General features: G+C 36.0%; 1 protein-coding gene across 4 annotated transcripts in view; it reads left to right on the top strand.

The window, feature by feature from the left end:
- Window positions 1-25,241, top strand: part of RCOR3 (REST corepressor 3) — a 50,626-nt gene that overhangs the window by 10,080 nt on the left and 15,305 nt on the right. For all 4 annotated transcript variants that reach the window (XM_066261433.1, XM_066261430.1, XM_066261434.1 and 1 more), the window contains exons 3-9: window positions 1,771-1,848; window positions 4,564-4,616; window positions 6,556-6,717; window positions 8,097-8,221; window positions 8,983-9,061; window positions 18,212-18,430; window positions 20,091-20,168. In XM_066261433.1, coding sequence (XP_066117530.1) covers window positions 1,771-1,848; window positions 4,564-4,616; window positions 6,556-6,717; window positions 8,097-8,221; window positions 8,983-9,061; window positions 18,212-18,430; window positions 20,091-20,168 — 794 coding nt within the window. The remainder of the gene's footprint in view (window positions 1-1,770; window positions 1,849-4,563; window positions 4,617-6,555; window positions 6,718-8,096; window positions 8,222-8,982; window positions 9,062-18,211; window positions 18,431-20,090; window positions 20,169-25,241) is intronic.

Genomic DNA, 25,241 nt, shown 5'->3' with positions numbered 1-25,241 from the left:
TGTTCATTCAGTCCTGTTCTGCTTGAGTCATTTTTTCCATTAGTTCTCTCAACCTTGCCTGATTATTGAGGGTAATAAGAGCAATCATAAATCCAAGAAGTTTGCTAGTCTGCCCATTAAAGTTCATGTGATTTGCTCAGTGTAGTGGGTACTCCAATCACTAGAGATTTTGGAAAGTATCCCCAAATGGGAAACATTTTCTAATAGTTTATTTGCCACTATGAGGGCATCAGCCTTGTGGCAAAGGGAAAGCTTCAGCTCATCCAGAATACATACACAGAACAACACAAACCTGTTGATAACTCAGACCAAGTGGCAGTTGAGTGAAGTCCAGCTTAGTGTACTATAGTGGATGAAGGAATGCAGAAACTTAAAAAAATGCCAGCAAATCAGGAAGAACCAGACAGTCATCTTGCGTTCCCCGTAGACCTGACTATACATTTAATTAAATATGTATTTTAATATTTAAGTTTTTAAAAGACATTAAAATTTATTTTTATTGAATAGAAATTTTAAATAATATACTTCTAACTTGCACTTTGCTAAATACTTGGCTCCTGTTTTTGTTTTCTTTTATTAAAGATATTTATGACAATGTGATAGTATTGCTTTTAGATCTATTTTGCAATTATGATTTTTCTAATGCTTTGATAGTGTTCTGTCATTTCTCTTTTCTCCATCCTTAATTTTTCCTTCTAGTAAAAGACAAAATTTAACACTTTTAGCTCTTTTGTCAGTAATAGTGTATCACTGTCTAAAGTTTGTTGACTCCACAGTAATGATGTATAATGATTCTCCAAAAATAAAAATAAATTACATTAAGTTATTGCTTTATAGATAACTCCTCTAGATTGAGATTATAGTAGTAGTTCCTTTGTCCCTGGAAATTAATGTTCTGTATTCCAAATACCTTTTAACTTTTAAAATGATTACAGTTTAACTTCAGATTTCTCTTTATATTTTATGTGAATAATTTTGAAGTTCTGGCCATTAGTTGATGTTCGCTATCAACACTTCATAAATAAAAATCATAAAAATTAGATACAAGTATTTAAAAATTACAGTAATCTTGTCATTTAGATGTAGGGCAAAACAGTTAACACTTGAGGTATTCTCTATAGTTTTAAAAGAATTTTTAATGAACCTGACCAAGTGGTTGCCAAGTGGATAATAGCATTGGACTGGGACACAAAGGACCTCAAAAGGACACATTTTGTCATTGGGTTCGAAACCCAATGTCGATGGCTTGAGCTCAGGGTTGCTGGCTTGAGTGTGGGATCACAGACATCATAGACATGACCCCATGGTCACTGGCTCGAGCCCAAGGTTGCTGGCTCAAGCAAGGGGTCACTCACTCTGCTGTAGCCCCCCCTCCTCAGGGCACATATGAGAAAGCATCAATGAACAACTAAGGAGCTGTGCTTAGAAGAATTAATGCTTCTCATCTCTTTCCCTTCCTGTCTGTCCCTGTTTCTCTGTTAAAAAAAAGAATTTTTAATGACTCCTAAGTAATGTATACAAGGTTAGGTTAGAGTTATTATTTTAATTTAAAGGGATAAGCGTCTTGTTTATGAAATTTTCTTCATTTTCATAAATGGGATATTTAATATATTTAAGGTAAATCTGTTTTCCTTCTATATTCCTATACTTTGTTTCTTTGTCCTCTTCTACAAATACTGTACTAAAATAGAAATGAATTAACTTTGTTTATACTTATTTTGAATATAAATAAAAAGCCAACATATTCAAAGTAATTAATTTTTTCCCCAGGTGCCACAAAGTACACAGATAAAGACAATGGAGGAATGCTTGTATGGTCTCCATATCACACTATCCCAGATGCCAAATGTAAGTTTTCTGAAATTGAATGTTCATGTCAATAGAGATCTATCAACCAATTCAAAATGCAATTTATATTTGTTTTGGAGTCTCTTAGATTTTCATAAGAAAAACCAGTTTGTCTTTGTTTTGTTTTGTGTTTTGATGGAGGTTGTTATATTAGAATGTTTTTCCTTTTGAAAGGTAGTGGGTTGATCATTCCAGTTTGTGTCAGGCCCAGGAAGACAGAGGAAACCTAGGATCTGATGGCATTGCTGCTTAAATCCTCAAGCAGGGGAGGGAGTTACTATGTAGACATCCGCACAGGCTTTTCCTCAGTGTATGGAGATGTAAAGAAATGAAGAGCCCACTATCATTACCATTTTAAAGAGGAAAGGGGAAAGAACTGACTTCAGCAGCCATCAATCAGGTCATCTTTGCCCTCCATTTCTGGACGGAGACCTTCTGGATCATTGACCATGCACTTCTTGAATCATGGTGTGGCTTTAGACTTCAATGTGATGTAGCGGACCTGATCCTTTGCGGCACATCAGATATAGGAAACGTGCAGGTAACAAAACTAAGATCCCCATCCCTCCATTTAGTTATCGTTGAATTTACTAAAACAGACTACCGCCCAGCAGCTATTCTAGCAGCTGTGAAATAAGCTTATCTTTGAAAATATTTACTAAATCTTATAGCTGTCCCATGAAAAATAATGATTGTGTATATACATAGGAAGTCATATTTATTGATGCAATAAGGGAACTAAAAATTGAAAACTGAGTGATATTCTGCATTCCTGATCATCTTTCCCATTTAAGAGCTTTAGAATACTAGCAAAAGGTCTAGCTGGTAATCTCAGAATTAAATGCTCTTGAGGCATTCTTAAACAAAAACATGAAATTCCAGCTGGCCTCGATCTGTGTACTGAGAAACCTGAAAGAGATTTTTCAGGCTTCTTCGGTTCAGTCCTCATTATAGGCAAAGGTTTTCATTCACAGACTAAGTCAGGGTGTCATTGGCTTTTGCTGTTTTAGCACTGTTTTTATACAATGGTGCCTTTCTTAGCAAAGTGGTAAACAAAATCTAGAGAGCCAACATTTCCTGGCCGTACGGTGTCCACGGGGACTGTCCATTGGAAGATCTAGTGCTATGCATTGGAATCACTTGGGGAGATCTTTCTTTTTTAAAAAATTTTTTGAGAAAGAAAGAAATATCAATTTGTTTTTCCACTTATTTATGCATTCATTGGTTGATTCTTTTATGTGCCCTGACTAGAATCAAACCCGCAACCTTGGCTTATGGGGACGACACTCTTAACTGAGCTATCCAGCCAGAGTACCTGAGGGTACTTTAAAAAAGTAAACACTGCTGATGTTGGTCTCTATAAAACCAATTCAATCAGAATTTTCAGAGATGGAGCGTGAACTTCCTTACGTTTTACAGTCTCCTCCACTGACTAATGCATAGCCAGGGTTAAGAACTGCAGGCTGATTGTTTCGCCTTCTATTTATAGGACTATAAGACATTTTTGTTAAATTCAATCAGCATATATTTAGACCTGTCATGTGTATTATGGGTTCTAAACAAAGTATAACATTTGGATTTTCTGTACCAAAAGTTTATAATGTTAATATTAAGGAGATATGACATCATCTATAAAAGATAGCTGTTCTAACAGCATTATTTTTATAATGGCATATTTATATATTAATCTGTACCGTAATGACTAATAATGATAACAAATTCTTATAAGGTACTTAAAATATGCCAAGTGCTATTCTAAGCACTTTACATGTATTAGCCATTTAATCCTAGGAGGAAGGTACTGCTTTTATTACCATTCAGAGTGAGGAAACTAAGGTACAGAAAATTCAAGGTAATTGCTTAAAGTTAAAACACTGGCAACAAGGCTGAGAGTCCAGCTCAGGTAGACTAGCAGTTCTAGAATCAGGATTCTTAACCACTGCCTCTCAAAAATGTACATAAAGAATATACACATATAATATTAATAGATATAAATAGATAGATGAAGGATGACTATATAAATCTCACATAAAAATAAGTCTTGCTGAATGTGAAGTGGCAGAGTTCTCAACAATGAGCCTAGAAGTAGCCCATGTATCCTCTGACGCTGTGCCCATCTAAATGATTCTATTGGTTTGATTACATATGGAGAATCAGTGAAACTGGAATAGTCAAACACCTTTTGTATAAAGCAGTGTAGGAAGAGCTGAAGAAAATTTTAGGGATACTGAAGCAACCTAAATATGCTCTTACTTTGTATACTATGTGTAGCTGACAAAATGGGAAGGTAAAGGGTTTGGGCCAACTGTAAATATGAGATAGGGTCTTAAATAACTAAGTGACTGCAAATAAAGATTGCAACAGAAAAATCAGGAAATTATCTAATATTTTACACTGAAGTTAGGCTCTATTGGCTACCCACAAATTGATCTTTCTTGTATTCAAAAGTGATTGTAGTAATTGGATTTAATAAGTATATGCTATATGGACATAGAAGTCATACTAAGTAAAATTTTAAACCAGGTGAACTGCTGATCCCATTCATAGAAGTAAAAGTATTTTTGTAACATTTCATGGAAAATGACTTTGGCTATTTTTTCCTACCCCTGGAATATAAATTCTTAAATTCTGCTTTGTTTAAAAAAAAAAAAAAGAAGTAGTAGATCTAGGCTCATAAAGTAAATATAATTAATTCTATAACATGTTTCATTACAGTGGATGAATATATTGCAATTGCAAAGGAGAAACATGGCTACAATGTGGAACAGGTATGTAAAGAAACATTTTAACATTAAGGCTTGCCTCAATATTTACGAAATTCAAAGAACATCTCCTGATCTTTTCTGTCCTAAAAGTGTAGTACGTAGTTCATCCAACTTCAGAGATACTAAAAGTCTTGGCAAAGTCTGAACTTTCAACATTGAGGATTTTGCTTTTATAACATTATTTGTCTCAAGGGCTTGAACATTTTTCACTAAATACCTGTTTCTTATTCTATTCTGAGTTTTAAAAATATCTGAAAGTTTGCAGGATTACTCTGGCAAATGATTACCAAAAAGGAAAAAAAAAATTTAAAGTATTAATAATTCTCTTTGACTTTTTTGTTTGTTTTGTATTTTTCTGAAGTGAGAAGCAGAGAGGCAGAGAAACCAGGTTCCACCTGACAAGCCCTCTACAGGGTGATGCTCTGCCCATCTGGGGCCTTGATCCGTTGCAACTGGAGCCATTCTAGCATCTGAGGCGGAGGCCATGGAGCCATCCTTAGCGCCCAGGCCAACCTTGTTCCAATGGAGCCTTGGCTGTGGGAGGGGTAGAGAGACATAGAGAGAAAGGAGAGGGTGGAGAGGGTGGAGAAGCAGATGGGCGTTTCTCCTTTGTACCCTGGCCCAGAATTGAGCCTGGGACTTCCACATGCCACGCCTTCGCTCTACTACTGAGCCAATTGGCCAGCACTGACATTTTAATCTAAAAGAACTTAAAGTTATATTTTATATTTAAAGAAATATTTGACTTTTAAATTATGAATAAAATAATTCACAAAGGGATTTTCAAAAATTAGATAACTTTGAAAGGAGATAATATGGCTTATTATTTATACCAAGTAATGAAGAGGTAGAGAATATGGAAAAATAAAAATAAAATAGAGATTCTTAAGTATTAGATCAACCTTTATCAGAATTGCTAGTAAAATAAATGAATTACCTGTAACCTGCATTATAAAGAATTAACTTTATAGTCAGTAACTTGATTACATAATAAAAAGTCATTTTTGTGAAATTGAGATGTTTATTTAAATGTAGTTATTTTTTTGTGTGAATTTTGAAGCTTTTGGTTGTGTATTTTGTGTTAAGCCTTACTTTCTGTTTAATATTTAAGTTAATTCTTTAAAATGTGACACACATGTTCATTTTAAAGGATTACCAAAGTAAAGAAATTAACTTTAAAACTCAATATTTAAAATGTGTTGCTGAGTCATTTAAGAAATAAATCTTGATCACCTCAATGTCTAGTACCTTACTGTAAAGATAAAGACCTACTACATACGTACAATAAAAGAGATAATTGTGGAACTGTTGGAAATTGTTCATTTTAGGCTTTCCTATGATTTGCTAATAAAGTCATTGTCTCATAATAATGCTTTGTGTACATTATGATAATAAAACTTTAAAAAGTATATGTGATAAAGTATTGTTTTAATTGTAGTTGAGGTATTCTTACTTCTTGGAAGTGTTTAGTTTATGATGTATTTCTAAAAGGTTAGAACACGTTTTTCTCTATTAAGTCTCAACTGAGCACTTCTAGTTTTGTGTTATAATTGATAGTTTTCATTCAATTACTGGTTTACTGGATATTTTTCCTTTAGCATATTTTTCTCTACACATTGGCAAATGAACGAATGTGGGTAACAGTCTTGACATGAGCCTTCAGACCTGCTGTAGTAATTATAGTCACTCTGCTCAGCTCACTGTTTCCTAGATTCTGCAGCAAATATGGTATGTAGGAACATTCACTATTCTGAGACCCTGAGTTAAAAGAAATGAATGAGGTCTGCTAATTGGGCAACCCTGATTAAAAGCCCCAAACTGTGAGTGTATCTTCAGTTGAAGTCATAGGCTAAAGCTTTTAACATGATTTGTGTTTAACTCACTTAAGTATGATGGAACATAAGTCCATTAAAAACCAAAGGGGATTGATTTCTCTCCAAAGGCACTTGGCATGTTGTTCTGGCATAAACATAACATTGAGAAGTCCCTTGCTGATCTCCCTAATTTTACTCCCTTTCCGGATGAGTGGACAGTGGAAGATAAAGTCCTATTTGAACAAGCCTTTAGTTTTCATGGGAAGAGCTTTCACAGGATTCAACAAATGGTATGGTAATTTTGGTCCTACTGTGATTCATACCTGAATGATATCTTAAGCTGATATTAAACACTTCCTAATGATTTAACTAGAAAAAAAGTTTTCCGATCAAATTTTAATTTTTAGAAATATTTTGAAATAAGTATATTTGCATATAGTCCTGTTGTCTATAACCACTCTAATGCATGACAGTTACTCACTATTTTATTGTGATAATTAACTTTTTATGACTTAAATATATATGTAATAGTATTGTTTAAAGTTTGCCATGACAAGAAAAAAAATCATAATTTCAGATTTATTTTTAAACATTTCATTTTTTAACATAAGGATTTTATTTTCTAATTTATATTTCTTTAGATATGAAAATCAATTTTTAAATATTCTGTAATACAGTATTGTTCAGGAACTATTGCTTTTTCTTATAGAACATAATCACTATTTCAAGTTCTTGAGTTTTTAGTATTGTGTCAAAATAATATAAGCCTGAGAAGTTGCTACATTAAACACTTTTAACCCAAATAGATAAAAACTAGATGGTTGCAAATATGTCTGTCTTCCGTAATAGAAAAGTAGTTTTGATTGACAGTGTGCATTGTTTGCCTGTATGACAAATCAGTGAATGATCATTAGTCATTTTAATACCCAAAGACTTTATTTGGTAGGCTAAATCTATTTGCATTATTTATCATTTTAAAACCTGGATTTAAAACAAAATTATCCAAAAGTATCCTTAAGAATTGAATAGCTTTTCTTGAAAACACTATGCCAAATGAAAGAAGGTGATGTGAAAGGTCACATTATAATTCCATTTATATGAAATGTTCAGAATAGGCAAATGCATAGGGACGAGGTTAAGGAGAGAATAAGGAGTGACTGCTAATGGGTGTAGGGTTTCTTTTTGAGGTTCTGAAGATGTCAGGAATGTAGTGATAGTTGCACATAGTAGCAAATATGCTAAAAACCACTGACTTCTACACTTTTCTTTTTACTCGTACACTTTAAACTGGAGAATTTTATGATACATGAATTATATATCAATAAAAAGTTATAGTTTACATAGAGAAAAAAGGAATTAAGTAACTCTTTAAGGAAAACAAGTATTGAATGAATGTCCTGGGGACTGCTAGGGTCATTCTCACTATGTTTCTGACATCTTTCTCCTCTCCCTCTGAACAAATAGGTATATTTATTCAGAAATGTCAGTGTCATGTGTGGGTGGAGTACTAGGATTATATATAACACTTTTTATAACTTATAAAGGCACCCATGAAAATTTTTATCTATGCCTTTGATAAATATCAAAGAATAATATCAGAATATTATTCTGTTAATTGGAGTTTTTGAATTAAACTTGCTGTTATTAACATGATATAATTTTTTTCAAGCTTCCAGATAAGACAATTGCTAGCCTTGTAAAATACTACTATTCCTGGAAAAAAACTCGATCCAGGACAAGCTTGATGGATCGTCAGGCCCGAAAACTAGCCAATAGACATAATCAGGGTGACAGGTAGGTTGGATGCCTTTATATTGTTACATTGTTAGGGACACTGTATTGGATTGGTTGCGTTTCCTAAGGTAGAGAAATCATCACAACACATTGTAAGCACTTATCCTTGCATTCCTGTTTTCACTCTGACAGGAAGAGCTGAGCATTCAAAAATCTTAATAGCAAGAACTCTTCAACTGTTAACTTAATCAAAGCCAGCAGACATTGCAACTGAGTTATATTTGAGCTGTGTTTGTAATCACAAATGCTTTCTTTTTAGTATTGATATATTTAATACATATACTTAAAATCTATTAAATATATCTAATAAAATATGTTCTATAGGATATGCTCTTTGCACAGTTATCTGAGTAACCAAAGTTTGTGTTATTGTAGCTCTCTTTATGGTAGTCTAAAATAATTCTGCTTACTGGTTTTTGTCTATATCGTCCAACTAGAGAACTAAAATAGTAAATATTATATCAAATTAATTATATGTGTTTTCTTTCCCAAATAATATTTCTTTCTAGATATCTTTCCTGTTCGGTCTCTATTTTAGCTAGGCATGTTTGCTAAAATTATTCTGTATTCCTTAAAAATGTTTCTAAACACTACAGCAGTCCAAATGATAAAATGACATCAGTCATTCTTCCCAATGACAGCCTGTGTTCTGTTGGGGAATGTTGAGTAAAATTACTAGCAAGGTACATGACCATTTGGTAAGAGCAGTGGGATGGAAAAAAAGAAAGGAATGACATTTACGAATCTCTGTCTCTTCTCAGTGATGATGATGTGGAGGAGACACACCCAATGGATGGAAATGATAGTGATTATGATCCCAAAAAAGAAGCCAAGAAAGAGGTAATGGTGAGCATTAGCGTGCTGGTAATTGCTCTGCAAATCTGCTTCATAGGAATGGAGACTACTTCATTAAGAAAAACATTTTGACGTAATGATTGAGGAGGTCATAAATTCCAATATTAGTTAAATATTTTTGGAAAAACATTAATATAGAGAGCTAAATAGTTTAAGTAATTTTGGGGTTATCCTCTACTCAGAAGTATTATAAATCCTGTCATGATTTCTACTCTTTAATTGATAGAAAGGAAATAAAATACCCTCACATGTATTCAGTATAAAATTAAGCTTCCTGGTAGTTATCCAGTTTTTCTTGAAACCATTTTTTGTATGTTTCATATTATACCAAATTAGAAATACCATATTTCCCCATGTATAAGACGCACCTTTCCCGAAAAAATTGGGGTCTAAATACTGGGTGTGTCTTATACAGTGGTTGTAGAAGTTTTACTTGCATTTCCTGCTTTTTCACACAGATGAAGAGTTCTATGAATTTTATGATGAATAAAACTTGAATTCAATAACTATATATAATACATTTTTTCAAATATCGGGCCCCAAAATTAAGGTGCATCTTATACATGGGGAAATAATGGTAAGTAGCAAGTATACTGATGGCGCTTGAAATTGAAAGCTGCCTCAAAGGAAGAGATGGAAGAATCCCCAACTAGAAAAGCACACACTCTTCAATGTGATGATGATAATAATGATGACTCAGAATCGTTAGGAACAGGCTAAATTGATACGCATGCTCATTTATTAAGGCAAGGAATCATAATTGTAAAAAATAGACCAAATGTTGATGGGGAAAGGCTCATGAGGTTTAGGCAACTGTGGAATAGTGAAAATAACATTGACATTGGAGACAGAATGGGACCTCATCTAATTTCATGACCGAGAACTCAAGTGCCATGGCCCACTATAGCCATTGTCACCATCTTAAACTCTTCACCAGTGAAAGTCTAAAAATCCTATTCTTACCTCAACTTGATATTTTATTAATTGTGTTATTAATGCTAAATGGTCTCAAATTTATTCATTCGTTCACTTTTCCCCAAGCCTGGTGGTTTCCCTGAGCCCAGCGATCAACTATGCTGCTCACAAAAGTTAGGGGATCTTTATTGCTTCATATTCATTTTGAAACATTCCCTAATTTTTGTGAGCAATATACTTAAATTGTTCTTTTTCCGTATCGTTCACCCCTCCCATATTTCCCTCGTCCTTTCGCTGTACCTTCCCTAATCCTATAAACCCAAATGCTGGGTCAGTTGCTATTTTGGTCTGAGGCACAGCAGGAGAAAATGGCACCATCGTAACTTCTTGCTACTTACAAAGAGTAGTTTTTAGTCTCAGCTTAGTCTTTAGCATCTCTCAGTCTTTAACCTCTAAGCCTCCATTTTTTTCCATTGGTAAAGTAAAAATAATAGGATTGTTTTGAGAATCAAAGAGGTAATATGTATAAAACCATTTCGTACCCAATACATAGTAAATCTTGAATAAAAGTTGCTACTGTTCTATTATCTAAGCAACTATTTTGAACATTCATCCCTTTTTTACACATCACCTACTACCTCTCACTCCCCCCAAATCTTGGCAGATAACTTCACATTTTGCTTCACAGAGGAAATAACAAGCAGGAACTCCCTTAAATTCCACCCTTCCCCCTGCCCTCTGTGCTGCCATAATACCTTTTCATCTGAGTGCATTTACACTTAGGATATTATATTAAAATCATTGTATTTTGCCCACAAGGCTGTGCAGTCTTGGAATACAGGCTCTGAGTTATATTGTACATGTTGTACCCCTTAGCACTTTACACAGTGTTCGTTGTTCACTTCCTTGCCAATATTTGATATGATCAGACTTTTGAAATGTTACTACTCTAATAATATGACATGATATTCAATGATGTCTACTGAATGAACAATCTGTCACTGAATGCCTCTCTCAGTAAGAAAGGTTCCTTCCCTTCTGTATAATGCCACTGCTTGTTTGAACCTGTTCATCCCTTCATATCACCTCTAGTACTTTTTCCATCAAGTCATCCCTTCTCTGTGCTGTACTTTCATTGTTTTCGTTACAGCCCAGACGTATGCCCAAGTATGTATTTCATTTAAAAGCATAACGATCTCTCAGCCTGTCTAGGCAAAAAGCTACTCCATAGCTCTACTTCGTTCTTGAGTTTGCCTCAGTCAGACTTCTGTCCCTTCACTTCCCTGAAACTGCTGATGGGTCAGCAGTGACTCCTAACTGCTACCTTCAGGGATTTAAGATTATTCATGCTACCTCCAGGGATTTAAGATTATTCATGTAGTCTACTTGTGCTTTCTGTGTCATTTCAGGTTATTGACGACCCCCCCCCCCAGCCACTCTTTCTGAAAGCCTTTAATTTTTATAACAGCATTCTTTCTACCTTTTTAACTGTTGTGTTTGATTTTAGTGACTGTTTTAATTACTCTATTCATTTGGCCGTTACTTTTAAATTCTCTCAAGTAACTTAAAATTATGTTCTTTCTCTTTGTTCTTGTGTTTGACTGCCCTATTTGTAAGTTCTCATCTCTGACTTATCTTATCTCATCTCTAAGGTTCCAGGCTCTCCCCACCACACTTTCCAGTCTATTCTTTACCCTGTTGCCAAGGCAGTCTTTATAAAACCAAATTTATTGCTTATAACTGTTCCGTGGCTTTGTGTGGACACACAGCACAAACTTTCTAGCTAGACTTTCTTCACTCCACCCCACGTTTATAATTACTAGCAGTGTTTTAGACTAAGTTTTTGAGTTCCCTGCATTTTGTCCTGTGGTTATGTTGGTCCCTTTATTCTGTAGTTCCCTTTCTTCCCAAATCTGCCAGGAAAACAACTCATAACTCTGTAAGATATAGCCTTGGTAACTTCTCCTGTGCTTCATTTTAAATTGACCACTTTCTTATTTTTCTTTAAATCTATTGTAATACTTACTCATCAGTCGAGTGGTACTTGTTTACTTCTGGTTTCCCCTCCCCCACCTGCCCATCCCTGGGTGGTAAGCTCTTTAAGAGCAAGAGTTGTACCTTATCTACAGGGCCTGGTATATAGTAAACTTCAGTCAAATTTATTATAATTATAAACTCTTAATTCCTGTACAGATCTGAGAGAGTGAGAATTTGGGTTATCTACAAAATGGTATGTATGTGGAATACTGTTTGTCTATACAAAGTGACACATACAAATTTTGTCCTTGTTTGCCTTGAGTTTATCCTGTTAGCAACTGACGTGAGGGGAGACTAAGTTAAAAAGTAGAAGAATGCTGTGGGGCTGTGGTCCAGGGCTGACACTGTGTGTTAGCAGCCTCATTCATTTCTCTGCTCTTTCACAGGTGATAGGGACATCAAGCAGGGAGTGATACTATATTATTGCCTTTAACACAGATCCAACTTTTAAAAATAGTGAATGACACTTACAGTACCTTAGAGTATACGCAGAGTGAAGAAGAATAGTAAAACAAACACCAGTGTGCCCATTACTGAACTTAAGAAACAGAAGGCCCGTGTGTGTCTCCTTAATTGCAACCCCTCCCTTCTCTCCAGAGGGAACCTCTGTCCTGGAAAGGGAACGCTATCCTGAAATTTATCAGTTATCGAACTTCCTTTATTTTAATAGTTTTGTCACATATATGTATCTGAGCAACTTGCATTTAGTTTTGTCCATTTTAAACTATTTAAATGGAATTCTGTTGTATGTATTTTTTAGCTATCTGTATTTTGTTGGTTTTGTTGTCCAATGTGCTTTTTCAGTTTCTTTCATTGCTATATTACAGTGCTCCATTGTATGCATATGCCACAACTAATCCATTCTCTTACTATTGGACATCATTTCCAGTTTTTTATTATTATAAACAATACTCATAAGAACATATCCTGGATCCACATGTATAAGAGTTCCCATTGGACAGTGGTTCTCAGCTAGGTGTAGTATTGCCCCCGGGGGTAAAGGGCATTTAGAATTATGGAAGATTGTATTCATGTTTCAATGATTGTAGGGTACCACTGGCACACAGTAGGAAAGGGATGCCAGCTCTCCTGAGTGCACAACACAGATTGTTCCACCAAATTGCCATGGTGACTTACTCAGTAACAGTACCCTGTGATTGCTTGGAGTGAAAGTACTCTGTTTTAGGGTACAGTAGTCCCCCTTATGTACAGGGATATACTCCAAGACCCCAGTAGGTCCTGAAATCATGGATATTTCCAAACCCTACATACAGTGTGTTTTTTCCTATACATACATAACTTCCTCAGTCAACTTTTTAAAAAACTTTTTATTTTTTATTGAATTTATTGGGGTGACATTGATCAGTAAAGTTATACAGGTTTCAGGTGCACAGTTCTACAACTCATCATCTGTATACTGCATTGTGTGCTTGCCACCCCAACTCAAGTCTCCATCCTTCACCATCTCTTAATCAACTTATATAACTATTGGAAACGTGACAGCAGCTTCTTTATCGGCAGATGCAGCATCTCCAGTAATTTTTATATTTTTCAGTCCAAACTTACACTTGGATCTGTGTGACTATCCCTTACTCACAGTAAATGGCCTGGTGTCACTCCTTTCAGGGGATCGCTTGCTGAAGTGTTTGTACAGGCTCAGTGCTTTCTGACTCAACACACCGTCGATCAGAACATGTTTTCTGTTCATCTCCCACTCACAAATTTAATGCTTTTCCATCCTAATTAAGTGCTTATGGCCCATGGTGGCCATAACTTTTGCATCTTGAGGTGTGACAGCAAAACTAACGTACATTTTTTTTTATATAATTTCATGGATAGATTTGTTCTTACTGTAGATCTTAGCAAACTTACCCTATGATTTTTTCTTTCCTTATTAATTGGAAACCTTTCACCAATTAAGTACTTTAAGGCTTCTCTTTGGCACATCTGAATTACCAGCATCACTACTCTTGTGCTTTGGGGCCATGATTTAAGTAAAATAAGGGTTACTTGAACTTAGCACTATGTGTTACCATAACAGTCAATCTGATAACTAAGTCCACCACTAAATGACTAACAGACAGGTATACTCTCAGTTATTGGTCGCAAGGTTTTGTTTGTGTCTGTTAATTACAGCTTCTCAGTTCTGTGATTGAAATCTATATTTTCTTACTGGTTGCCTACTGGCTAGCATGGTTTTTGTTGTTGTTTATCTGCTTATCTGATTAATTGAGCACTGATGCTTATGCTCTTGTTATTAGGTACATAGAAGTTGAAAATTGTTTTACCTTGTGGTTGAATGGAACCTTTTTTACCCACATGCACTGATCTTTCACCCCTTGCAATGTCTTCTGCTTTAAAGATTATTTTGTCTGATATAACTACCATTTTTCTTCTGTTCAGTATTTGCCTGGTGTGTGTGTATTTTCAACATCTCTGTGTTCTCATGTTTTAAATATGTGTTATAAGGAGCATCTGGAAGTTTAGTTTCTTTATGTTGCTCATGATCACTGAACTCTGTATTTTTGTTCTTTCTTATTTTTAGCTTCTATTTGACATGCTTTTCTGTTTTCTTTCCGCACCCTCAGGCCTTTTTTTTTTAACTTAAGAATCCATCTCTTGTTTCATGTTTTTACTTTGTACTAGTTTGAGATGTTTCTATATTTCTGTTCTTATGTGTACTCTAGAAATTTTGTCCAGCTTAAAATTTAATACTGATGTTTAAATGAATTTCTGATTAATGCAAGGCCCTCACAGTGTTTTGGCTTCAACCACTACCTTCTTAATTTTTATGCTATTTTTATCCATTTTATATCTTGTTTTAAATTTCTCAAATTAAAAATATAGTCAGTATTTACCCAGTTTAAAATTTATTTTGCTTACCATTCTTAAATCTTAGGCCTTTCTTCAAAAATAATTTCCCTTTTTCCTTTACAAATTAATTTACTAAGGGTCTTTTCGTTATAAATGTGTTCAGTTTTATAATATCCAGAAGGTCTGTTTCTTCATTGTTCTTGAAACCTTAATTTTGTTGGGGCTAGCCCAGCGGTTCTCAACCTGTGGGTCGCGACCCCGGTGGGTGAGAACCGCTGTGTTTTAGTCGTTCGAACCCTGCCGGGATTGCGACCCACAGGTTGAGAACCTCTGGGCTAGCCTCTTAGGAAGACAGTTCCTATTTGAAAATACTGTACTATTCTACTGCTTCTGATTTCTATCCTTGCTGCAGAGAAGTCTTCTGTTAGCCTAATTACCATTCCTTTGGAAGTAATTTGTCTTTTCTGTCTGTTGACTTTTATGATCTCTTCTATGTCTTTTTTTTTAACTTGCTTTGGATTCATTATAATTTTCTGAATCTAATGTCTTCTTAAGTTCTGCAAAATTCTTGTTGCCTCCAAATATTGCTTCTCCCTCATTCTCTCTCTCCTTTCCTTTGAGAATCCCTTTAGAAATATTATATATAGACTTCTACTTGTCTCTTGACCACTCATTGTTCCATCTTTTCATCTGTCCATATTTCTGTACTACATTCTGGCCATTTTTCTCATATGTATCTTCTAAGTCAACAGTTTTCTTTTTGCCTGACCAGGCAGAAGCGCAATGGACCCAGGTTTGAAACCCGGACATTACCAGCTTGAACGCAGGCTCATCCAGCTTGAGTGCAGGCTCACCAGCTTGAGCACATGGTCGCTGACTTAAGTGTAGGATCACAGACATGACCTCATGGTCGCTGGCTTGAGCCCAGAGATCACTGGTTTGAAGCCCAAGTTTGCTGGCTTGAGCCTAAGGTTGCTGGCTTGAGCAAGGGGTCACTGGCTTGGCTGGAGGGCCCCCCACCATCAAGACATATATGAGAAAACAATCAATGAACAACTAAGGTGCCACAACTATGAGTTGATACTTCTCATTTCTCTCCCTTCCTCTCTCTCCTTGCCTGTCTCTCTCTCTCTTGCATGCATGTGCACTAAAGAAAAAAAATTCCTTTGAGTTCTGTCTAATCTGCTAATTCATCCATTGAGTTTCTAATTTTGTTTCTAATGTTTTTTTATTTCTAGATACTCTGTTTGGTTCCTTTGCATATCTGCTTCGTGAGTTATGATAAACTCTTCTTATTCCTTATAATAATATTCCATATTTGCAAGTTTTTTATTTCTTTATACACACGTAACACATTTATTGTGTTATCTTTATTTAGTAATGCTAATATCTGCAGTCTTTGCAGGTATAATTCTATTGTTTGCTTCTCAATCTGTCACTCACGGGACTTGTATAGCAATTTGTGATTGTGAGTTCATTTTCCTTGGAGCATACTTGAGAAAAATTTTGAGACCTGGGTTTGAAGTGTATTTTTTTAGAAACAATTTGCATTTGCTTCTCTAAATGTATGAAAGCCCTACCATCCTGAGACACTTGAAGTTTTTTGATTTTGGGGTTTTGGGGCTGGACAGGTTATAAAAATTTAGTTTTCAAATCTGCTTGAATGTAGGCCTACGGTTAGAGATTCTCAGGGGAGACTTGTTTTGGTTTCTTTTCCATTAGGCCAAGGATGAGGTAGGACAGGGGCATTTTTTTCTACTTGTACAAGAATGAAGTCTGTTTTGGAGTTCTGGCTTTATCTCCTGTGTTCTGTACCTGCTGTCCATCAAAGCCTTGGCTTTGGGCAGATGCCAACTCTTGTATCCTCATTCCTCGGGATTCCTGCTTTCTCAGGGTTTCTGGTCTCTCAGGAATTTCCTCACTTCCCTACCAGCTCAGAAATGAGTTTTAAAATATTTTTTCAAAAATTCTTGATCCAGCAATTTTAAGAGTGCTGTACTGGGAGGAGTTTCCCTAAATGTCAAGTTGGCTGTGTGTGGCTTTGAGTTGGATTTTAAGCAACAAAGTTCATTATGCTGTATTATATAATTGTTTTATAACTTTGGCTCAGAGTTCCTTTTCTAAAGAATTGGATTATTAAATCTATTCTATGAAATAGCCTTCAATATAATGAACAGTTTCTGTCTCTGAAGCACAAAATAACTTTTTTTTATATCACACTTTAAGAATATTACAAGTAAAATGAAATCTTAGTTCATGGTCATCATTATTAGAAACTTTTTAATGTCTTCCAAAATGCAAATTCACATTTTGTTTTATTCACAGGTTAAATAATCCTGAAGTTTAAAAATGTTGTCATGATTAAGACAATTCTGTGTCCCTTTAAGTTAGAGGCATACTTCTCTTTCAACAACTCTAAAGTGAGAATGAGAAGTTGTCTCTTTTTTACCAGCTATCTGATCTGCTACTTCTCATAATTCCCAATTTGGCCCTTTTCTTACTTTCTTAAAACACTTTGTACTTAATGATTTAGCATTGGGGGAGGGCTTTATTGCTTAAGAAATATACGTCGGCTTAGCGTGCGGAGGACCCAGGTTCGATTCCTGGCCAGGGCACACACACTTTGTACTTAATGATTTAGCATTGGGGGAGGGCTTTATTGCTTAAGAAATATACGTCGGCCTAGCGTGCGGAGGACCCGGGTTCGATTCCCTGCCAGGGCACACAGGAGAAGCGCCCATTTGCTTCTCTACCCCCACCCCCTCCTCCCTCTCTGTCTCTCTCTTCCCCTCCCGCAGCCAAGGCTCCATTGGAGCAAAGATGGCCCGGGCGCTGGGGATAGCTCTGTGGCCTCTGCCTCAGGCGCTAGAGTGGCTCTGGTCGCAACATGGCGACACCCAGGATGGGCAGAGCATCGCCCCCTGGCAGAGCGTCGCCCCTGGTGGGCGTGCCGGGTGGATCCTGGTCGCGCGCATGCGGGAGTCTGTCTGACTGTCTCTCCCTGTTTCCAGCTTCAGAAAAATGAAAAAAAAAAAAAAAAAAGAAATATATATCCCCTCTTGAAGCAAACAAGAATAGTTTAGACTCCAACTTATTTTTTCTTTTGTTCAGAATCCTTTGGGTATAGAAATCAAACATTTTATTGAGTGGCTTAACCAAGACTGCATTGTATGATATGTTTATTTTTACCCAGTTGATGAACTCTGTGTTTATGTGTGTGTGTGTACACTCATACGTAATTTAATTGGTTAGAAGTATTTTTCTAGATGTACTTAGTGTAACCAATACTTCTGCTACGTAGTAATTGACTGTTTTAATTTAGACATGTTAAATAACAAATGACCTATTTTTCTATCTTTATTCTTCTAGGGCAATACTGAACAACCTGTCCAAACTAGCAAGATTGGACTTGGGAGGAGAGAGTATCAGAGTTTACAACACCGACACCATTCGCAGCGCTCTAAGTGCCGCCCCCCGAAGGGCATGTATTTAACCCAGGAAGACGTGGTAGCTGTTTCCTGTAGTCCCAATGCCGCCAACACCATCCTGAAGCAACTGGACATGGAGTTGATCTCTTTAAAACGTCAGGTATTTTATACAAATCATATAGTTAATGATTCTGTCCATTTTGCTTATCTACTTTACCTCAGTGAACTCAATTTTTTGCAGATTTTTCTCAGTCACCCTTTATATAAGCTTTATTATTTAAGATTGACCTTGTTCCCAAATGGTAAGATGCCTCTGTCTATTCTAGATTTGAATCTCAGCATTGCTACTTGTTAGTTCTGTGACCTTGTTAAACAGTAGAATCTCTCTATGCTTCAATTTTATATTTGAAGTTGGGGGTAATACTATTCTTACAGGTCGTTGGGAATTACTTGAGATGGTGTGTAGATTGCTTAGCAGTGTTTGACATATTTGAAAGCTAAATGAATAGTGGCCACTCTCTTCTTCTTCATCATCATCAACATCATCACCACCAGTTGTAGTAGCAGCTGATAAAAATATAATCATCATGACCAGGTTGTGGTGAAGAGTCAGGACTGGAGTCAGTGAACCTAAGTTCTAAGCCTGGTTACACCATCTACTTCCTGTGTAATCTCAGGAAAGCTTCTCATCTCTTAACTTCAGTTTCCTTCTCTTGAAATGTGGAGAATAATGTGATGGTTGGGAGGAATTAAATAAGCTAATATAAATGCTTGAAACTGCCCAGAACAAAGTAAGTACTCAGTGAATGGTTGGTAACTAGGTCTCTCGCTTTCTGAGTTTTCTTTTCCCTTTTTCGTTTGTTTCTGTTATTGTTAACTGTCCCTTAGGTCTAGTTACTCTTTGAAGTCTCTCCTTTCTTGGTCTGTATCAGCCAACCTTACACAATGTGCCAGTGACTTTGATTCAGAAATCTGTGACTTTTCTTCCAAGCTCTATAGTTATAATTCCATCTGTCTGCTAGACATTTCATGTAACCCCTAGAAGACTTCTTTCTTTGTTTGCTGTCTTTTGAAATACCAGAATCATCTTTGATTCATCCCTTGCCATTGTCGCCACCACGGCACACAGAGACCAAGTGGTAACCAAGTTATGTGAGTTTTATCTCTGAGATTTCCTTTAAAACAAAACAGATCTCTCATTTTTAGTCCCATCACTGCTGCTCTTGTGCAGGCCCTTATCACCTCTCACCTGACAATAGATGTCTTGTTGGTTCTCCTTTCTCAGTGTGTAACGTGGACCACCAACAATGGTACTTAGTGTAATAAACACCTAATACAGACTATTTACCCTCATCATTGTTACTCTTATTGCAATAATTGTTGTTTGATTAAAACATTATGGTAATGAAAAATATTGATGGATTTTAATTCCTATACAGGGTGGGCAAAGGTAGGTTTACGGCTGTTCCTATGGAAAAGGACATGCAGGCTATGATGATGATAATACAAGAATATCATGTACTAACAACTGTAAACCTACTGTTGCCCCCCCCCCCCCGTGTATGTCCGTTATCTTTGGTTATAAGAGACATTTTTAAAAGATATCCAAATACTATGATTTGTTAACTGTGTCTATTAATTTATTAGATGATGTATATATTAGTTGAATGAGGGAAATATCGCACCATAAGTGTGGTAAATATCTATCCTCCTGAAATGAAATTCAAGAGGGTTTGGTACATATCCTTTTCATTTACTGAGTACTCAAAAATTCACTAAGTATGTGTTCTGGTTCATATTTTGGTTTATTTTTGTTAAAGGTTCAGAATGCTAAGCAAGTAAACAGTGCACTTAAACAGAAAATGGAAGGTGGAATTGAAGAATTCAAACCTCCTGAGGTATGTTATTGAAGAATATATGTTGCTAAGTATGGTAAAACCTTGTTCTTCAAGTTATCCAGTGTTCAGCTACTAGTTTGGTCATATGTATTATTAATACTTTGAAGATTTAAGGTTTTATAATATGGATAATTTGTTGTGTCTGCTTTGTCATTTAGATAGTCTCTTTGAGACTTGGCTAATGATTTAAGTTAAATCATGTCTTTCCTGCCCATAGCAATTCCTGTCGAGCAAAGTGATTAGGAAGTATAGCTATATGAGGAGGCCCAGTGCACGTGAAACTAGGTCATTGATGAGCAAGCCAGTACACTTCTGGGTCTACGGCAGTGTTTGCTCATAGTCCTTTTCTGCTTGTGTGATCACCAAAAAAGGAGCTTATTTTAACTAATTTCAGTTTAAGATATTTGTCCTTTGGCTCAGATTTCCAATTAGAATTTTATTACGCAAACTTATATTCTTGTACTTATGTCCCTGAGAATATGAAGTTTAAAAACAAGATATGTAGGTTGACTTTCTCAAGTCTTACTTGTATTTCAACTGAATTAATGTTTTTGATACTTGTGATAATTATAGGTGTTAAATGCCCATAACGTTCAGTCAAGTCTTTTTATAGAAGCTTTTATTATAAAATCTTTTCTCTCTCTTTTTTAAGACTCCTATGTTATACTTTATATTCTAGACTACTTGCCTATTTGTGTAATAACCAGATAATTTTATTTGGTCCTAATGGGACACCCCCCTCACCTCCACACAAATCACAGGTTGACTGACAGACCTACAAGTGAAGTATGTGTGAAGGGCTGGGGGAGGGGCAGGAGAGTAGTGCTTCACAGCTAATGTGCCCTGTGCCTTCTGCTCACAGTCTTTCAGGAGAAAGAATTGTGAAGAAAGTTCTTTTTGTTTGTTTTGAATAATCTCTTTCAGGGGTAGGAAATGGAAAAGAGTGAAATACACATAGACTAATATCATTCCAAACCCATATAGCCGTACATAGACAAACATTCTGGTGACATTGACAATATGATACCAAGAATATTATTATAACAAAAAGTATTATAAATTTTGTATTGAAATTATTTTCATTTCCATATTTAATTATGCATTAAAATGCATAAAAATAAAAAACTTGAAATACCTATAACTTAAAAATATAATTTAATAATTAAATTTAAAAATACAGCAGGTATTGAAAACATTATGGGATACCATGAGGAACTTTATGCCAATATGCTTAAAAATTTAAGCAAAACTTAGAACTTCCTAGGAAAATGTCTAACCAAAATTATCTTTAATAGAAAGAAAACCTGAATAATTTATAGTCATTAAATAAAATGATAAAAAAAATTAGCATTTTTCTTAAAGGAATACACCAGGCCCAATCAATTTTACAGAAGAAGGGGTCTACCAAAGTTTCAAGGAAATAATAATTCTAATCTCAACTTTTCCAGAAAATTGCAGGATAGTCTCACTTACTATTAACTTTATATAAAATAAGACGTGAAAGTGTAGTGGCACTTGTAACTTTCCTGCATACCATCTCATTTGAGGCTCACAGAAATCCAAAGTGGATGAAACAAATACTAGTATTTTATAAGGAAACTAGGCCTCAGGAGAAGTTTACTGACTTGATCAAGGTCACATATCTAGTAAATAGTGAACCTCTGGCTACATTTCAGATTCTTAAAGAGTCCAATGGGAGTACTAAATTAATGTTATGCTGCCTCTTACTTTTGGAGATTTTCATGTAACAGCAAAATCATATGATTCCCCCATTTAAATTTAGCTACTGGGTTAGATGTTATTGAACATTTACTACATCTTTTGGTTTATTGTAAAAAAAAAAATCAAAATGAAACAACCACCATCTTAACACTCAACCATTTGTACATTGAAGTTTGAATATTACTTTGAGGTTGATTTATTGAATTCATGACTTGAAAATGGATGTATGTTCTATCACTAGTAAATGCCCAACATATATTATTCCTATAGTTTTCAGGGGAGAGTGACCTGAATAGACATTTTTCAAAAGACTAGATTAACAGTCATAGTAAAGACTTTGAAAAACCACGTAATTCATCACCTTTCCTTTAGGTAATCCCTAACCTAAAGAATTTCATTCACTTTGAAACAATAGGTTACTAAATGACGTAACTCAACTGGAAGTAAACAGAGATGCTTTACTTACTCATTTGTTTGTATTTGTTATTTTCATTTAGGGGAAAATTTGATAAAGTCCATACTTCGATAAATATTGATCGCTTATTTCATGTAAGACACTGTATTAGGCACTGTGGGAAGTGTGTGTTTGGGAAAGGGCGGTGGACACATAAAAATGAGGAAGAGATGGATTTTTCCATCTGCTTTAAAAAAAGAACTTGCAGTCTAGATGTTGTAAGAGAAACTGATTAAAGTTATATGATACATTTACAAGTAAAGTGTTCCAGGAAAACAAGTGGTCATTACTCATTCTGGCTGGGATCATCAGGGAAGTCTTCCGAGAGGAGGGTGTTTCAGCTGAGGTTTGAAAGTAAGTAGGGTTTTTGCACATACAGTGAAGGGCAGGCAGAGGGAATCCTATGAACAGTGGTTTGGTGTTGAGCAGTACATTCAAAATATAAATCCAGTGGGAGAAAGTAAAGCATTTTAAAAACCAGTCAACAGTTATTCCCTGAACACTCATTATTTTGCTAATTACTACTGAGAATTCAGTGCAAGTGTAAATCAGTCCTTTCTCAAGTAGTACGTGTCTACTTAGAAAGGCGAACTTGGAAAAGAGGACTAGTGAACCCCATGTATGAGAGATACTAACAAGAGTTGCACAGGAACTTCTTTAAGATAGAGATCAGTGGGCAAAGGCCAGAGTCTAAAAGTCTGTGAGAGCTAGGAAGAGGAGATGGTTATAATGAAAAATTTTAATTTTAGGGAAGTTATCCTGTCCGTGTTCAATCTATAGCAGTGATTTTTAATCACCGGTCCACCGGAAATTTCGTGCTGGTCTGTGAAAAAGTTAACCACCCTCATGTTGAAAACCACTGTTCGGGATCATTTAGAAACTAAACAGCTGCTGAAATACCAAGCATATGAGTAGTAATGTAAAGGGTGAAGGGGTACCGCATAGGGCCAGTATTTGTTGTAGGAATGGCCAAGTGATAAATCCAAAGAACATTGCAAAGTAGAAATTAGTGCATCTCCTTGGAAGTATGTGAGAGTGTTGGGAGGGTAGCGTTTGGTTACACTTCAGTTTGTTTGTTGGGTGGAGATAGGTATGTGGGGGCAGGGAGGTTAATGAATCCGGGAAGGAAGAGACTGAGAAAGGAGTGCTCTTTGAAGCTAGCTAGCAGTTTTCCCATCTGTGAATGTCTTCATGCACAGGGGGTGTGACATTCTTTCATTATGGGTGTTGGGTGGAATTTTTGGCATTAGGTAGAAGGTTTGACTTGGTGACCTTTTCTAATTCTTCCCACTCAGATATTATAAATCTACTAGCAAAAATGGGAAAGATGTAAAGACAAATTAATTTAGCAGGGAAAGAATGCAGTAAAGATGCTAAATTAAAGACGAAACTGTATTTCAGAAACTCACAACTAGAAACTGACTTTTGGCCGCCCCTATATTGGATTGTTTTATTTTATATTGACATTTCATTATTTTTAAAACAATGGTATTTCAGACTGGGGCTTACTAGAATGTTCCCAGTGGTCCCACCCAGCTAACGACAACTACCACGCAGTTTTAAATTCCTAGATATATTCTAATCTTTTCCTTAAGTTAAACAAATCTCTACCAAACTTTCTTGGGTGTAAAAGAGAATGGAAAATCAGTAACTTAAAAGAATCTTATGTATTTAAACATTCTGACCCCTTTCCTCCTTTAGTCTGACCCCTCTTTCATTGCTTCTGCTTTGTCACAGAGACTTTAATTCCATACAGTTCAAACGGCCCCCTCCCCTCGCCCCAACCCACCACATTTTTCCAGTGAAGTTTCTTCTTAAAGGTTAACATTGGTGCTAATGAGCAATTTCCACAGCTCTGACTCCTCATTTCCTTTGCCTTTTTCTGAGCCCTGGACATAGATGACAACCTCTCTTTTTTCCTTTTAACTTTTGAGAGGCTATGTTCTCTTTTAGAACTCTACTGTTCCCTTCTCGGCTGTAATCTTCCTTTCTACACATAAATAGAAGCATTCTCCAAGTTTTTATCTTCAGAATTCATCTCTTCTCTTGGGAAATATCGTCAGTCTTATCACTTGACTATATTAAAGTCACATCATATTTACACTTAAATGACACAAATTCAAAGATAGATATTCTGCCAAATTAAAAGGGGGGGAGGGATGTTCAGGCACAGCAAATGCAGGGAAGCTGGCAGTTCTGCCTGAGCTCCGATTATGAAAAGTGTGCCCCTAAGTGAGCAGCGATGGGGCTGGAAGTATGAAAGCTATTTCCTAGTCAGTTTCACTTCCACATGCCTCCTGTGTATCTCCCTGAACTGAGTACCAGTCTTGTATTTAAATGTGTATTGATGTTTTTCATTCAGTGCTATTCTAAATTTGAGCCATCAGCTTCATCTGGGATTTGACTAAAAAACTACTGGTCCATTCCAGTGCGGGAGGAGTGGGCTGTGAGTACCTGCTGTGGGCTCGTGAGTCTAGCTCCATAGCTGCTTTGTAAGAACTTTTCAAGAGTACATTTGCCAAAAAACTTCTTTTAATTCATAGGCTTCCCATCTGAGTAAGACAGGACTCCATTATTTTCTCTCATGAACATTTTCCAGGCTCTTAAAAATATGTTTGACTAGATAAATCTATGTTAGCCTCAAGGGAACCTGAGCTCCCCTGAATGTCCTGCCCAATAAATACCCCATTGTCACTGACTCCTGAGTTAAATTCATCCTCTCGGCCTTGCCAGCCCTTATCTGCCAGATCAGCGTTTCAACTCCGTAAGTCCTTCTCCAGCTTCTCCCTTCTCCCGGCTTTCTCTGCTCAGTCTTGTTCTGGTTAAAATCTTAGCCCTGCTGCAGAGCTTCCCCCCAAAATATACTCCTTATTAAATTTACTGTACATTCATCAACC

Source organism: Saccopteryx bilineata, chromosome 2 (assembly GCF_036850765.1).
Source record: "Saccopteryx bilineata isolate mSacBil1 chromosome 2, mSacBil1_pri_phased_curated, whole genome shotgun sequence".
In the NCBI taxonomy this organism is placed as follows: Eukaryota; Metazoa; Chordata; class Mammalia; order Chiroptera; family Emballonuridae; genus Saccopteryx; species Saccopteryx bilineata.
The sequence above is the reverse complement of the archived record's forward strand: the minus strand, read 5'-3'. Positions and strand labels throughout refer to the sequence as shown.